Source organism: Phyllostomus discolor, chromosome 4 (assembly GCF_004126475.2).
Source record: "Phyllostomus discolor isolate MPI-MPIP mPhyDis1 chromosome 4, mPhyDis1.pri.v3, whole genome shotgun sequence".
Classification (NCBI taxonomy): domain Eukaryota; kingdom Metazoa; phylum Chordata; class Mammalia; order Chiroptera; family Phyllostomidae; genus Phyllostomus; species Phyllostomus discolor.
In genome coordinates, this window is record NC_040906.2 from 54366920 (window position 1) to 54382209 (window position 15290).

At 40.9% G+C, this 15290-nt stretch overlaps 1 protein-coding gene across 2 annotated transcripts in view; it reads left to right on the plus strand.

Annotated features, from left to right (window-relative positions):
* Positions 1 to 15290, plus strand: part of STK39 (serine/threonine kinase 39) — a 274172-nt gene that overhangs the window by 150610 nt on the left and 108272 nt on the right. Inside the window, exons 11-14 of one of the 2 annotated variants that reach the window (XM_028510126.2) lie at positions 4630 to 4752; positions 4847 to 4876; positions 9709 to 9771; positions 11534 to 11601. In XM_028510126.2, coding sequence (XP_028365927.2) covers positions 4630 to 4752; positions 4847 to 4876; positions 9709 to 9771; positions 11534 to 11601 — 284 coding nt within the window. The remainder of the gene's footprint in view (positions 1 to 4629; positions 4753 to 4846; positions 4877 to 9708; positions 9772 to 11533; positions 11602 to 15290) is intronic. The other variant, XM_036023351.1, reaches the window with a different exon arrangement.

The window sequence follows — 15290 nt, forward strand, 5'->3', positions numbered from 1 at the left end:
TTCCCTCTGAAAAATGGGGTAACGAGATGATTGTCAGCTCATAGGGAAGCCAGTATATTTAAAGTGCTCAGAATGTGGTTAACTATGGTTATATTGACCACAGCTGGTATTGCGGGTAGAGGGAAGGAATAGGGTGCCAATGAGCAAAAGTATTGTCTAACCCAGTGTGTATCACACCTGCATGAGAATATGAGTCACCTGGGGATCTTGCTAAAGGGAAGATTCAGATTTAGTGGGACTGGGGTGGGTGGGGCCCATGGTGCTGTTGCTGCTGGTCCCAGGACCACCCTTGGGGTGGCAGGGTTGTGGCAGTGTTAGTGCCCCAGCTAGGAGGGGCCAGTGGTCACCCAGGCTGCAGGCTGTTCTCTGCTCATTCAGAAGTACAGAACGGGTTCCCCACTGAGTCTGTGGCTTTCCTCCCAGGTGTAGATTGGACAGGCCAGGGCACAGGGGCGTGAGGTACTAATAAGTGCAGCATCAGGAGAGTCAGCTGTGAGCTCTGGACCTTATATGATGGGGGTAAAGCCAGCAGGGGCTGATGGAAGAGGGGAGAGGACCAAGAGCCGCAGAGCGCGGTGAGGCCAGGCAGTAGGTGTGGGGCGGAGGAGTCAGAGAGGTAGTGGTCACAGGACAACATCAGAGTGTAAGGCATGGGAGTAGTGAAATGTTTACTGCTGAAGCCTCAGAGGTCTAATTTCATTTTTAAATTTTTGATGATTTAGAAACCTTTTTGTTTGCTTGGCAGTGCCTCAAGTACATTGTGAATAGCCTTGATTAGAGTGGTGTCTCATACTTCTGGTTGGTAGAGTGCCTGACAAGAGGAAAGTGACTGGGTGTTTTCTGCCATGTCCTATCCATCCTGGGTGGGCAGACGTGAGATGGGTGAGTGTCCTGGGTCACTTGGGGTCAGGCTGCAGTCAGGTATGCAGTCTCTCCAACCAGTGGAGAAGTGGGGTGCGGGGTTCCCAGTGATGGGGACATCATTCCAAGGAGAGTCTGAAATCCCCACCTCCAGGGAGAACTTACTGTGGCAGTGGAAGCTGCTGGCGGGTGCCTTAGAGTTGGGGGTTGGGGCATACACGACTGGACAGATGCTATAAATTTTGGGCAGCATGCCTTTGTTTTCTGTCTTCCTGGAGCCAGCAGTATCATCTTTAAAGAAACAACAAAGCAATCACGTTTGTCCCTTGTTTAGAGTGTATTGGAGAAACACACTTCAATGTCTAACACTTAACACCGTATATATTTAGTTCATCCGCTGGCTGTCTCATATTCTCCTTCCTATCCTTCTTCCTGACCTGGAGTCAGGGGCCAGGGGCCAGAGGGCACCCAGAGCCAAGGTATAGAGATCCTGAGTCCTGATATTTACAGAAAGCTTGTTAGGAGGGGCACCATTGGGAACATTAGTCGGACCCCACCGGTGACTGTTTGCCTAGTCGCTCCCATTCCCCTGCTCTGGCTGCTGCACCCTAGCTCTGCCCGTGACATCTGACCCTGCGGCCACCAGCTAGCCAACCCCATGTTCCTCTATCTGTCCAGGCCTGACTTCTGTTTTTAGGAGAATCAGGACTTCGGTTCATTTTTTTTTTTTAGTAGTTTTTCATAAAGAGGCTCTTTCAAGAAATAGAAGAAAATATTACTTGTTTTAGACATAAATAGAACTGCTCAGTTGTAGTGTACATCCAGCCTTGGGAATAAATGTCACTGCCTGTAAAACTTCTCCAGCCTCACTGTTGCCAGCTGTGACCAGAGGAGTTTGTGGGTTTTTGAATGTTTCTAGCTGCCACTGACGTTGAGCTCATTTCTCTGGGAATCACTGGATTATATTTTTAACTCTGCAGCAGAGAAAAAAATTCATTCTACCACCTCTTGGCTTTATTAAGTGAGTAAATCATTTATTAGAATAAAGAGCAAAAATGCAGCGTTCTGAGAATGAAAACCTCCATTCTCTTCATTGTAGGGATTGGGAAGAATAGCAGCATTTACAACTCGTTTTGAGGTTTTTATTCTGTAGAATATTCTTCAGCTCCTAAACAAGAAGCCTGCTTGTTAAACTCCCTGAAACTGAGTTGCTGGGGCGCTGTTTCCTTCCTCTGTACAAACGCTCTTCCAGGATGTAACTTTGTGAAATTGCTTTCTGGCCTCTTCCGTGGAGGTCAATGCCACCTAAATACACAGTGAAGCCTGTAGGTCAAGTTGTGCAGCAAGTTTTTTCCCTTCCAGTAAACTGAGAGGACATTCTTAACAAATATGCATTCTTCTTCTTGCTATTGTTATACCAATATTTTATGCTACATAGATTTTTGAAAGTTCTTTGTCTTGATTTCTACATATATTTGTCAGCCAATATTTATTGCTTAAAAGTCCATTATACCTTTGCTTTTCAATGTTTGAGCCTATAGTCCTAGACATTTTGCTTTATCTTTCTCTCTTCAAGCAAATAAAACCAGGAGGGAGACAGCCAGGGTTCTAAAGTAACACGGCAATAGAAGATGGCCCTTTTATTGTCTGCAGTTGGACCCTGCTTGTAGAAATGAAACTGCCAGGTCTTACACACAGAGAGGAAGAGGAACGTAAACTAAACTTTACAGTGTTAGGCTGCAGTATCTTTGCGTATTTTCAGAAAGAGGGAGATTTCCGTAGTATAATCTTGTATATGAGTATGGGAACACTAATTCATCAGCCATGGTTGCATTAACAATTTCAGTAAAAGTAGTTTCATTCTGTTTCTAAAACAATTTTACTTGCTTTCTCACAGTTTAATTTGTTTTGTAATAAATGTGGCTTTAAATTCTTTCTTTTAGATGTAGTCATTAACAGATTTTCCTCTATGCTGCTATCATGATTAGTGTTAAGAAAATAATTAATTTTATTGTATGTCAACAGAAAATTATTTTCTCTTCTCCTATCCATTTCTTTCTAGCTTTAAAATGAACAATCTGTTCTGAAAAGACTGAAGTGCATTTCAGCATTTTTTCTACCATACTTTGCCAGCCTCTATAAGTACCATTAAAATCACAATCGTTAGGTCTTTTCAGTAACTCAAAATGCAAGTGGGGAAAAAAAAACTTATGCCCAGCACAGAAGGGGTTTTAACTAAGTGCTAAGTGTTTCGAAGGAGAATTAGTTAAAACAACTTTTTTCGAGTGAAGAAAAAGCTCTTTATTCTTTTTTCTCTTTAAATTGAGTGTAACTGTGTGCAGTTATGAGTAAGAACTTCTTTACTTGCCTTTTTAACTTTCCACGTTGGGGCTCACATCTTCAAGACACATGGTCAGGCTCACCATCACAGGCTCCACATGGTGGGGCCTTAACTTGGGCCTAAACCCTGGGCTTGCACTGGTGTGTCCTCCCATCGGTCGGACATGAGTGTGTAAATGCTTTCCTTCCGTGGAACTTCTGTGGTGTTTCCCTCAGGATTAACAATGCTCCTACAATATAACTCAGTAGTTTCTTTTATGAAAAGTAGCCTTTCTTCACAATCATAGTCTTTCAGAATCTTCACAGGACATTTGTAAACTTCTTTTTCACAGCCGTCATTCAGTGGCATAAGAAGACTCTCGCATTTGAATGGAAGTCTGAAAGCTTTCTTTCTTGCCTGAATTTTGCTTTTGTAACTGTGGTCTTAGGTCAGTTTCTGGGCCTTTGCTTTTTTATCTGAAAAATGAAGGGGTTGGACTAGATAGTCTCCGAGGGCCCTTTCCACTTAAGTTTCTACGAATCAGTGGTCACTCGCTGTTACGTTCACCTCATGTTCATCTGTTACATTGCTTTGTTTAATTATGTCTCAGTTGTTTTTTTTAAGGCGAATGACTTTGGTCAGAAGTTCATCTTTCTCAGTCACCCTATCCTTTTAAAAATTTTGCTTTTTCAACCACAAAGGTGTTTGGAAAGCATGCCCCATGGATGACATCTCTACCCTAGCTTAAAATTTTTTTTTTAAATAATTGCAGAAGATGGATTATAATCTCCTTAAATGGTCTGTTATGGTTGTTGGTTATCTTGCGGTACCCTAGCAGTCTCACGAGTCTCAGGGTGTGCTACAAGGTGTGTTAAGAATAGTCTGATGCTGCTTTGTTTTGCTCTGATTCGAATCCTGGGAAAACAAGCATGATGTCAGGTTCAGAAAAAGAGTAACAACAGGAAGAGTATTTGCTCCTCTGACTTAGGTTTAGATTGCTGATACCTCGTGTCTAGTATGCTTCATTAAACTGCCTGACTCCCTGCCTTCTCTCAGTCAGCAGCCTGTTGCGTGAATGCCTTTCCTCAGGCGCTTTTGAAGCTTACCATGTGACCTTTATGTGTAGTAATTAATAACATGTTAACTGAAGCAAAAGCTAAAGATGAACTTGATCTTTAATGGCTGGTGCATGTGATATTCTTCCAAAATATTTGGTTCTGCATGCATACAGCCAAGCACTTCCAGAGCACAGCGTCTTTGGAAAGAGGATGAGTGTGGGAGTTGGAGGCGGTGTTGAGTATCTGGGTGTTAACTGCTAGTGATCCCAGATCCATAACCACTTGTTATTTTCAGGGTGGACATGTGCTGTGTAACCCAAGTAGCAACACTAGGGAGTGCTGTTCACATTTGGCTGGTGAAGAACTGGGTTTTATTTTTCTCCTGTTCAGGTAAGAAGAGTACCTGGGTCAAGTGGTCACCTTCATAAAACCGAAGACGGTGACTGGGAGTGGAGCGATGACGAGATGGACGAGAAAAGTGAAGAAGGGAAAGCAGCTTTTTCTCAAGAAAAGGTAAATGACACTGATGATGATTAGCTTGCCCGTGTAAATTTTATTTTGTATTCTTGCTTGTGTATATATTAATGGACACCTAATTATTTTACAGTCACGAAGAGTAAAAGAAGAAAATTCAGAGGTGAGTGGTAGTTGTTAATTGATTTTTAAGTTTTTTTTGCCACTTCATTCCCCACCACCCCCGCAGTGTCAGAGTTGGATCATTTGAGGAAGAGACTTCAAAATACTGTTCTCATGCAGTAGTAGAAAAAAAGAAAATGGACACTGATTTTGCAGGTCCCAATTCTGTCTGAGTTACTTTTGACCTGTATACATCGGGGCAGGTAACATCACTCTCTCAGCCTCAGTTTCCTCCTGCGTCAGATGGGGATGATCGCAGTGCTTCTGAAGTTGCTGTTAGGATTCATGGAAGCAGCTACATAAAGCACGTGGTAGAGGCCTCAGTGCAGAGGAGCGGTGACACTGTCTTACCTCCTGGTGTCACTGTCATGTAGAAAACATAGTAGGCGTACTGGAAAACTTTCTTGTAGGTTTACAGTTTTCAATAAAGCAAGATAATAAAATGGTTAGCAGCTCTAGGTCGACTCTCTTGGTCTTGATTTTTAAATCTCCTGGGTGGCTAAGTAGGCAAGGGACACTCTTTTACCAGCTTCCCTTTGAGACCTGGTCATCTTTTCATTAACTTTACTTCCTCCATCTGCTTAATAATCCTAATGCCTAATGATGACTGTAGTTCAAAAGACTTGCTATTTCTCCCAGAGGAAATTCGAGCTTATTTAAGTGGCTCCAAATATCTTGCAGACCTAGTCATTAATGTGTACCTTGACAAATTTTCATTAAGGAAACAAGAGTTTGGGTTATAAATGAATCCATCTTAACTTTTTTTTTTTTGAATTAGCAGACATTTTCTTTTGATTAAATGGAGTAAATCCTATTCTGCTTTAAGTGGCAATAGCCAGCTCGACCTTCTGGGAAGACAGCATCAGGCCATTCCTTCCCCCATCACTGTCCCTTCCCTCTGTCTTCTCTTTGTCCTCGTGCCGCGCAGAAAGGCCTTTTCCAGAGACTTTTCAGTCTGCCTGCCTCCCATGAGCAACTCTCTTTCAGATCCTGTTTCCTTCTATCTTATCAATTTATCTTTCCATTCTATCCATGAAATACGAGCTTTGGTCACGGAGGTACCCATGAGCTAGGAACGATGGTGAGGAGCCCTGCAGTAGGATGTGTCGACTGCACAGATGCGCTGGGCACTTAGAGCTGTCTTAACCAGGCCCCATGCACTCTGCCCTCTTTTTGCCCACTTCCCTACTTTATCTATAGTGGAGAGTCAAGGTTTTCGTCTAGTCCAAAGAGTGTTTCTAACCCAAATTCTCGGTTCTGCTTAGAAACAGAATAAAACATGATTCAAGTAGTACCATAGACCCAAAAAGCATTCATTACTGACTCACAACAGGGGATCTACATTGGAAAATACCCACCGAGTCCTCCCTTACTAGTTCAGACTGGGTATTTGTTCATTTTATTGTGGCAATATCTTATGAAGTGCTTGTCAGAATTGCTCTAACTGCCCTGGCTGATGTAGCTCAGTGGTTTGAGCATGGGCCCGTGAACCAAAGGGTTGCTGGTTCAATTCCCAGTCAGGGCACATGCCTGGGTTGCAGGCCAGGTTCCCAGTTTGGGGCACATGAGAGGCAACCACATTAATGTTTCTTGCCCTCTCTTTCTCCTTCTTTTCCCCTCTCTAAAAAATAAATAAAATCTTTTAAAAAGTTGTTCTAACATGTTATTTGAATATTAACAGTATCTTTTTGTCAAAAATATTTTCTGTATAGACAGGAAAGAGTAATATATATGTATGTATATTGAGGTGGGGAGGGTCTCAACAACAGAAATTTATTTTCTCACAGTTGTGGAGGCTGTAAGTTCAAGAGCAAGTTGTCGGTAGGTTTGGTTTCTTCTGAGCCTCTCTGCTTGGCTCACAGATAGCTGTCTTCTTACTATGTCCTTACAAGATCTTTCCTCTGTAAGTGCTAAAAAAATAATGATAATAAAATAGGACCTTCAGGGTGGGCCCAAGTCAAATCTGACTGGTGTCCTGATAAGAAGAGGACACTTGGACACATGAGACAGCAGTGACATGTGCACACAGGGGCACATTGCAGAATTTCGTTAGAGTTTAGGTCACAATAATTGTGCACATGTTCTGTTTCCCAGCTCTGAAATTTTATTCTGAGCAGGAAGTACTTTTGGTGTGGATTTAGGTTGAGTTAATGTTACTAGAGATTAGTCACAGTGAGAAAGCTTATGTTACTCAAGTGAGTACCATGCCTGATTATTAAAACTGCCTTTAGCTTAAAAATCTTTTTCACGACATGGCGTTTTCCAAATGCCTATTAGCTCTCATATTTGTGTGTGTGTGTATATATATATATATATGTTTATGTATAAATATATAAATGTACACTTATAAATATATAAATTTAAATTTCATACCAACTTATATAAAATTTAATATAAATGTATATATTAAATATATAAATATACAGATAAATATATAAACATATATATATTTGTAGATGGAGGGAAATACTTTATTTCTCCCTCCAAGTTTTTTTACTTAGCCTTTGAAATCTGAGACAGCTTTAACTTAACACTTTTATGATACCATGCATTAAAAAAAAAACAGGTGGTCTTAATGCAGGTGATTGACTTTCTGACTTGTAATAAAGCTTAGATTTTGATCAGAAATCTTCTGTAGTTTTGAAAATCTTATTTTGGAATAATTTTGGATTTGTGGAGAAGTTGCAAAGGTGTGGTACGCAGTTCCCACACGCACCACCTGCAGGCTCCTCCACCGCGCTGGTTTCTGACGGAGCCCTGGTGCGTTGTCCCAGCTGAGAAACCGGCGGTGCTGCATTACCGTCACCCCTATCACTACTGTCCGTCTCCATTCGTATGTCCTTAGTTTGCCCACTGACATCCTTTCTCTCTTCCAGGATCCACTCTAGGATAACAGATTGCATTTAGCCACAGTAATTTTAAAAACAAAAAGAGAAGATCAGACACAGCTCTATGAAAATCTAGAAGGCAGATGTTGTCCCTTTCTCCCCTCCATTCCAGGAGGTTTTCCTCTTTCGCCCAGTCCCGGAGGCCTATTTCCAGGGTGGCGTCCAATATTAATCTGTTATTTTTCTTCCCCCTCCTATCAAAATGCCCTTTTCTCAGATGTTCTTCTTATAAGCAAACTGTTTAACTGCCAAAAATTCCAGTAGACAAATTTATATTATACTGTCAATGAAAGGCAGCTGTTTATGTATTAGCTTTCTTGTAAGTTTTTACATGTGGAAATGTGTGCCCAAAAGACATGCCCTAACAGGTAGAATGGAGCTTATAATGGTGAGATATGGGGGACTACAGTTGGTTGTCGAGGAAGATGTTTTGTGTAGGGAGCCTCCCCCTGTACCACTCCCATGTGTCTCTGCACAATTTCAGAGGCGTCGCCTGTATTGCTTATGGACCAATGAGAACCTGAGGCCGATCCCTTCATTACATGTGTGGTTACCTCTACACAGTGAGTGAGGTTACTGAGTGCATGGGGTTCCGGCCCCCAGTCCAGTTAACGGTCTCTCCTTCCTGATGATCGCCCAGGAATAAGGGGGCTTCTCAGGGGAAAGAGAAGGTGTCCCCTCTAATAAATGCCATTATGGTTTTTCAGATTATGATGGCTCTTTGCCTAAAGGTGGGATACTCTGGAAATGCTGGTGTGTTTTTCGTGGTCTCAAACCTAAAGTAAGACTGTGGACTTGGCCTAGAAGATGCTTTACGAGAAGTCATTTGGCGTAGGCTCAGGCCCTCTGGCTGGTTAAGGAAGGCAGGTCATTTGTTCTTCTAATGTAGTCATTTCCCCCCAACAGTTTTGTATGAAAATTATTTTTAATGTGGGAGCATTAAACATGTGTTACAGTGAACCTTCACATACCTGTCACCTAGACCCTACCATTACTATATTTGCTTTATCACATGCACATGTATCTATTCATCCATCACTCTGTCCTCATTTCGTGATGCATTTCAAAGTGAATTTCAGACATACATGCTGTCTCCCCTATTATTTCATTACTAACATAGTTATTTTTGAGGAAACACAGAGACTAAGAATTTTATGCCCTTAACCTTTAGAAAACTCATAGTACAAAGAATTTCTGAAGACTTCTGGTTATTACAGAATTGATAATAAGTTTAGAAATGGGAACTCCTTTTTATTTTTTTTCCCCATTGGTGTTCCTCTTTGAGTTTTTTTGTCTTTCAATTTTTGTTCAGGGCAGAGTTCACAAAAGTAGGGTTTGAGGCCAAAAATATTTTAGCTGTCACATTAGTGTTGGGTTTCCAACTCTGAGAGAAAAATATAACCTATCGCTCTGGCATTTCTGTTTAAGAAAATGTTAGAAAAACCCAGCTACCCTTTTATATTTTTGAAATCCAGTGAATAAGTTGTTTAAAGTAATCATGAAAAGGGCAGGTTGTATTAGTCCTAATATCCTTTCATTGTTAGGAGGCCCGTAACCTGAGATGAAATCATGGGATCAGAAAAAACAGCCCTGGGACATCTTTCAGTTATAGGGTTGACAATGTCAAATCTCCCATGCTTTTTTCTTTAGCTCAGTGGTTCTGTGACAGCATAAGGATCAGCTGGGATACTTATTAAAGATGCAGTTCTCTCCCATCTTCATGAAATTCTGGATTCATGTGGGTGGGGTGCAGGAATCTTTTTAATGTGTCCTAGGTAATTCCAGTGCAGAGAGTGAAAGGACAGAACTTTGGGGAATAGTGCTTTGAAATTACTTAAATTATTTAAAATTTTTGTCTCTGATAATTGGGACTTAATGTAGTCACACTGACCCTGACGTCTCATTTTGATTTCCCTGAGTGCTGTAACGGTGGCTCTCTCCACAGGTTGCGGTGAATGCCAGCAACATACCTGAGCAGATACAGTCCCTTTCTGTGAAGGACTCTCAGGTATGTTTCTACACAAGTCATTTCTGTTTAAGATGCTTTATGAACAGATTTTTTTTTTAGAAAAGCTCACATATTAGAAAGGTAGACAATTTCTGGGTAGTGCTGCCACATCAGGATCTTGTGAACTCTCTTTTTAAAATAGATATGGAGAAAAGAATACTGTCACTATTGACCATGATTTTCAGGGGCCTCCAACCTTTAAATGATGGGTTCAAGGGACAGAATTGGTTACCAGGCTGCTTCTGCAATTGCAGGTACTGCGTGAAAGAAGAAGAGGAAACAAAGTGACTCATCATTCCATTAGATTCCAACCCCGGAACACTGTAGTTAATTGATACTTTTCTTCTTTGCTCCTGGTTGGATTTCTGCAACCTGTTTTCATAATTCTTTTATCATTGAATTTCATGGGCCAATTGATCTCTACAACTTGCCCTGTAAAAGTAATAGTTCAGTGATTGTGAAATGTGTTTATATGAAATGTTGTGTGATGGGCGACGAGTGCCGTGAGCTGTGCTGGGTGCTGATGAAGAGGGAGGAGCGAGGGAGGGACGTGGGGCTGGAGTGCAGGCACCCACTCTGGTTTTGCTGTATAATTAACAGGCAGACCCTCTGCTCTATACTGGTTATACTATCAAGCTTTACTAACCTTAGGAATCATAAGTTTTTTTGTCCCCAAATCTGCTTATTCCATTGAAATTCATTTCTGTCCTACATGATCTGTGTTTTATAAAACAGCTATATACTGAGGAGACAGAGTCTGATTTCATGGTTGCGGAAGCCTGTGTGAGGTCAGATATCTAGTCCTTGGCCCTTATTTTATAAATAAAACAATCTGAGGAAGCAAAGATTTACAGAGGTCTTGCGCTCACCCAAGGTCACACAACTGGTTAGTAGCAGAGGCTAGGTTCAATTTGGGTCTTTACACTGTATCAGGCAACTCAGTAAACACCTGGAGATAAACTGTAGGGACTGGTTGAATGATGAGAGGCAAGTTAGGAATAATGATTAGCCAGAAGGCAAAGACAGTAAATAGGAAAAGAGATTAGGATAACTAGTGTCATATGACATGTTGTAGTTTATGCCTTACTTTATTATTTTGGTCTCCCAGCAGCCCTTTGAGGCAGGCATTATCCTCATTTTGTAGATGGAAAAACTGGTTCAGAGAATGACTTTCCCAGAGTTACATAGCTAATCAGTGGCAGAGCCAAGGCTTGACCTGAAATTCCTTATTTTCCTCCTCAAACAGGATGTCCAGTGATTCATAGCAGTACAGATAGGCTATGTAGTAGAGGCATTCATGACTGATGATCTGTATTCAAGGAAATAGGATCTAGCTGAGAAAGGCAGGAAAGCTGAACAGTGGCCTGATCTCCTGGGTTCAACCTTTCTCTGCATCCTGAGGTTTAAGGTGCCCTAACAAATCTTTGTGCATCACCAAAGTCCGGAGGGGAACAGCCTATGGCTCTGGCCGCAAGGTGCCTGATTAGATGGCTAAGCCTTCTCCTTTGGACTTGCTGAAACTTACCCCTGTTATTTAAAGGGCTCATCCTGTGATGAGGCATCCTATATGAAATATTAGTGTTCACAGTTTCGATGGGGATGAAGCATCACTCCAGAGGTGTTATGTGGAAGTAAGACTGGCACACATAAAGATGTAGTTTTGAAATTTCCAGAAGAAAGGGATATATGAATCAAGGGATATCATGATTTTATTTGTTTGTTTCCTAAGTTTATAACACTGTTTGCCATTTTGTTTTTAAAGGGCCTACCCAACGCTAGTGAGAACCTTAGAGAATCTTCTTGTGCTGTGAACCTTGTTTTAAGATTAAGGTAAGCAATATGGTTATTTATTTTGCATTGTTTATCCTGTAGTACAATATTCCGATCTCCTTTATTAACGCTTCATAATATTAGCATAGAATGAAATTATTGATTTCCCAAAAGAGTCCATGCGTGCTCTATTCCCAGGAAGAATTGCTCTCTTCTGGTTGTTTACTGAGGAAGCGTAAGAAAGAAAAGCACCATATGAGTGTGTCTGCAGGCTCAGTGTACCCTTCATCACATTTTTTTCCTTGCTTTTCATTCTTGGGTTTTTCTTTTTTGTTTTTTACAATGTGGGATCACAGTAAGAGATTTTTAATGAGTTTCCTTCACCCTTCAGCAGTTGGTCCCTGTCAGAAAGAAATCATGCTTGTACTACAAGTTGCCTGTTCAGAGCGTTTTTCAGTGGCAGGTTTGATCAGCCACTGTGGGGAAATGACAGATCTGTTTTGAAGGAAACCTCGGTCTTCAAGGAAAGGGATGCAAAGAGAGTGCCTGACAGTATAGTCTTTGAATCTAGTGAATGAAAGCTCTTTCCAGTTCAAGGATTTTTAAATTTTAAGGTCCATCTTAATGTATATTCTTTGTTAAGAACTTGGTATCTCAAAAGAAAAGAAATTAGCTTAAACTTAATTGTAAACAGCTTAATATCCCAGCTCAATCAGAATGCGGTTACATTCTTGAAGGTGTTTTAAAGTAAGTTATACATGTTTCCTTTGACAATTAAACACACAAAGTACATGGCTAATGGACTGTTATCAGAGATGTGGCTGTAGAACACAGTTCATTTTCAAGGTTAGTTTCCAGCTCTCTGAGTTATCATAATCTGTCAGGGCAGATTATTATTGCTACAATCACCCCTTCCTTCTGATGGTCATTTACAATCTGCAGTGCATTTTCGAATACTTCCCAGGAGACCCTCACAACAACCTTTGGTGTGATTTAATTCAGAGTCAAGGAGTGAAATTATTACAAGACCATTTTTCCTTATATTTAAAAGTAGTCTTGATTATGAGCCATAATTAGTATATTTCACAATCCCCAAAGAATGAAATTGCTCATTCCCTACTCATTTGACTTTCGAACGAGGCAGTCCTTTCATTTATTTCTCACTTGTTTGTTTATTCATTCAGTCCACCTCTTTTTATGAGAAACACACTCTGTGCCTGGCCTGGTGTTTGTCATTGAGATACAGGTGTGGGCAAGACTCTGAAGGTTACAGTCTAGTCCACTGAGTGTGCAGTGTTGGAAGTGACCTTCAGAATCCAGTCATCCAATCTCCTACTTGGTTTATGCAGGAATCCCTAGTGTCCCTGCCGAATATTTACCCAGCCTCTGTGCATCCTTCCGCTCACTCTTTTTCTATGATCACCCCTATGAACTTGAAAAGCTTTCATTGGGATAGCTCATTTTCCTCCTGAACATCTAGCTGACCCTCCTGTTCTGGGCTCTTAGGGGCTCAAATTCTGGCCCACAGAGGAACTGTCAGCCTCTCTGGATAAAAATCATTTGGAGAGTATGTTAAAACATTTGAAGACTCACCTTCAAATATTGTTTTGCTCTTGGTACTACAACAATATAGAACTAATGCATTTTATCTTTTTTCTGAGAGTTGTTTGTACCATATAAGTCATGCCTCAGTACTTGTCTGCTTCAGAACTTGTCAAACCCTGCACTTGTCACATTTTGATAAAAGTGTTTCAGCACTTGGCGCTTGCTCAGGACTTGTGGTGCCTGCTCAGGAGGCGTGGCACTTGCTAGAACTTGTGTGAATCATGAGGTGCTCTATGAGACAAAATGCTTCACCGTCAGTGCTCATCAGTTTCGGCACTCGACATGAGTTCCAGAACAAACTAATGACAAGTACTGAGGTGCTCCTGTCTTCGTAAGGCGTGTTTTTCTCTTTGCTTAGGCACAGCAGTACATGGAACTTTAGCAGCCTTCTCATAATATAGTTCTATATCCCCCTCATAGTCCTGGTTCACTTTTATTGACATTAAGTCTGCACCTGCTTTTGTTGCCTTTTTCCACATGGGTCTAGGTGGTGTTTTTCCCGAGTCTGTAAGTTAAGAAACAGTGTGCATGGTATCCATGTATTGTATATACACATACATGTTTTTTGGAAATCACAAGCAACATTAACATTAAAGTTCTAAGAAAAGTTAGTAGGAAAGTAATTTACTCTAAAAGTTATTTTACCCCAGCATTCTCTTTATGGACTTGTTTTCCAGTTTAATGTTGTCCCTTTTTTAAAAAATAATATATTTTATTGATTATGCTATTACAGTTGTCCCATTTTCCCCCCTTTATTCCCCTCTGCCCTGCACAGCCCCTTCCACCCACATCCCACCTCCCACCCCCGCTTTAGTTCATGTCCATGGGTCATACATACAAGTTCTTTGGCTTCTACATTTCCTATACTATTCTTAACCTCCTCCTGTCTACCTTCTACCTACCATTTATGCTATTTATTCTCTGTACCTTTTCCCTCTCTCCCCCCAGTCCCCTGCTGTTAACTCTCCATGTGATCTCAATTTCTGTGGTTCTGGTTCTGTTCTAGTTGTTTGCTTAGTTTGTTTTTGTTTTAGGTATGTTTGTTAATAATTATGAGTTTGTTGTCATTTTACTGTTCATATTTTTTAACTTTTTTTTCTTAGATGAATCCCTTTAACATTTCATATAGTAAGGGTCTGATGATGATGAACTCCTTTAACTTGACCTCATCTGAGAAGCACTTTCTCTGCCCTTCCGTTCTAAATGAAAGCTTTGCTGGATAGAGTAATCTTGGATGTACATTTTTGCCTTTCATGACTTGGAATACTTCTTTCCAGCCCCTTCTTGCCTGTAAGGTCTCTTTTGAGAAATCAGCTGACAGTCTGATGGGAACTTCTTTGTAGGTAACTGTCTCCTTCTCTCTTGCTGCTTTTAAGATTCTCTCCTTTTCTTTCATCTTGGCTAATGTAATTATGATGTTCCTTGGTGTGTTCCTCCTTGGGTCCAACTTCTTTGGGACTCTCTGAACTTCCTGGACTTCCTGGAAGCCCCTTTCCTTTGCCAGATTGGGGAAGTTCTCCTTCATTATTTGTTCAAATAAGTTTTCAATTTCTTGCTCTTCCTCTTCTCCTTCTGGTACCCCTATGATTTGGATGTTTGAACGTTTAAAGATGTCCTGGAGGTTCCTAAGCCTCTCCTCAATTTTTTAAATTCTTGTTTTTTCATTCTTTTCTGGTTGGATGTTTCTTTCTTCCTTCTGGTCCACGCTGTTGATCCGAGTTCCAGTTTCCTTCCCATCACTATTGGTTCCCTGTGCATTTTCTTTCATTTCGCTTAGCGTAGCCTTCATTTTTTCATCTAATTTGTGATCAAATTCAACCAATTCTGTGAGAATCCTGATTACCAGTGCTTTGAATTGTGCATCTGATAGGTTGGCTATCTCTTTGTCACTTAGTTGTATTTGTTGTGGAGCTTTGAACTGTTCTTCCATTTGGGCCATTTTTGTTTGTTTTGGCACACCTGAGCCATGAAACGTTAAGTGTTTAAGGCAGGTTCTGCTGAAAGGACTGATGCGCCTGAACTAACTTGGAACATGCAGGTAAAAGTGCTAGAGTAACTTGTCCCAGTGTAAAAAATCTACCTGCATCCACACAACTGCAGTTCCTTAGAAGAAAGTATGTTCTTAGTGGAAGGGATGGATCATA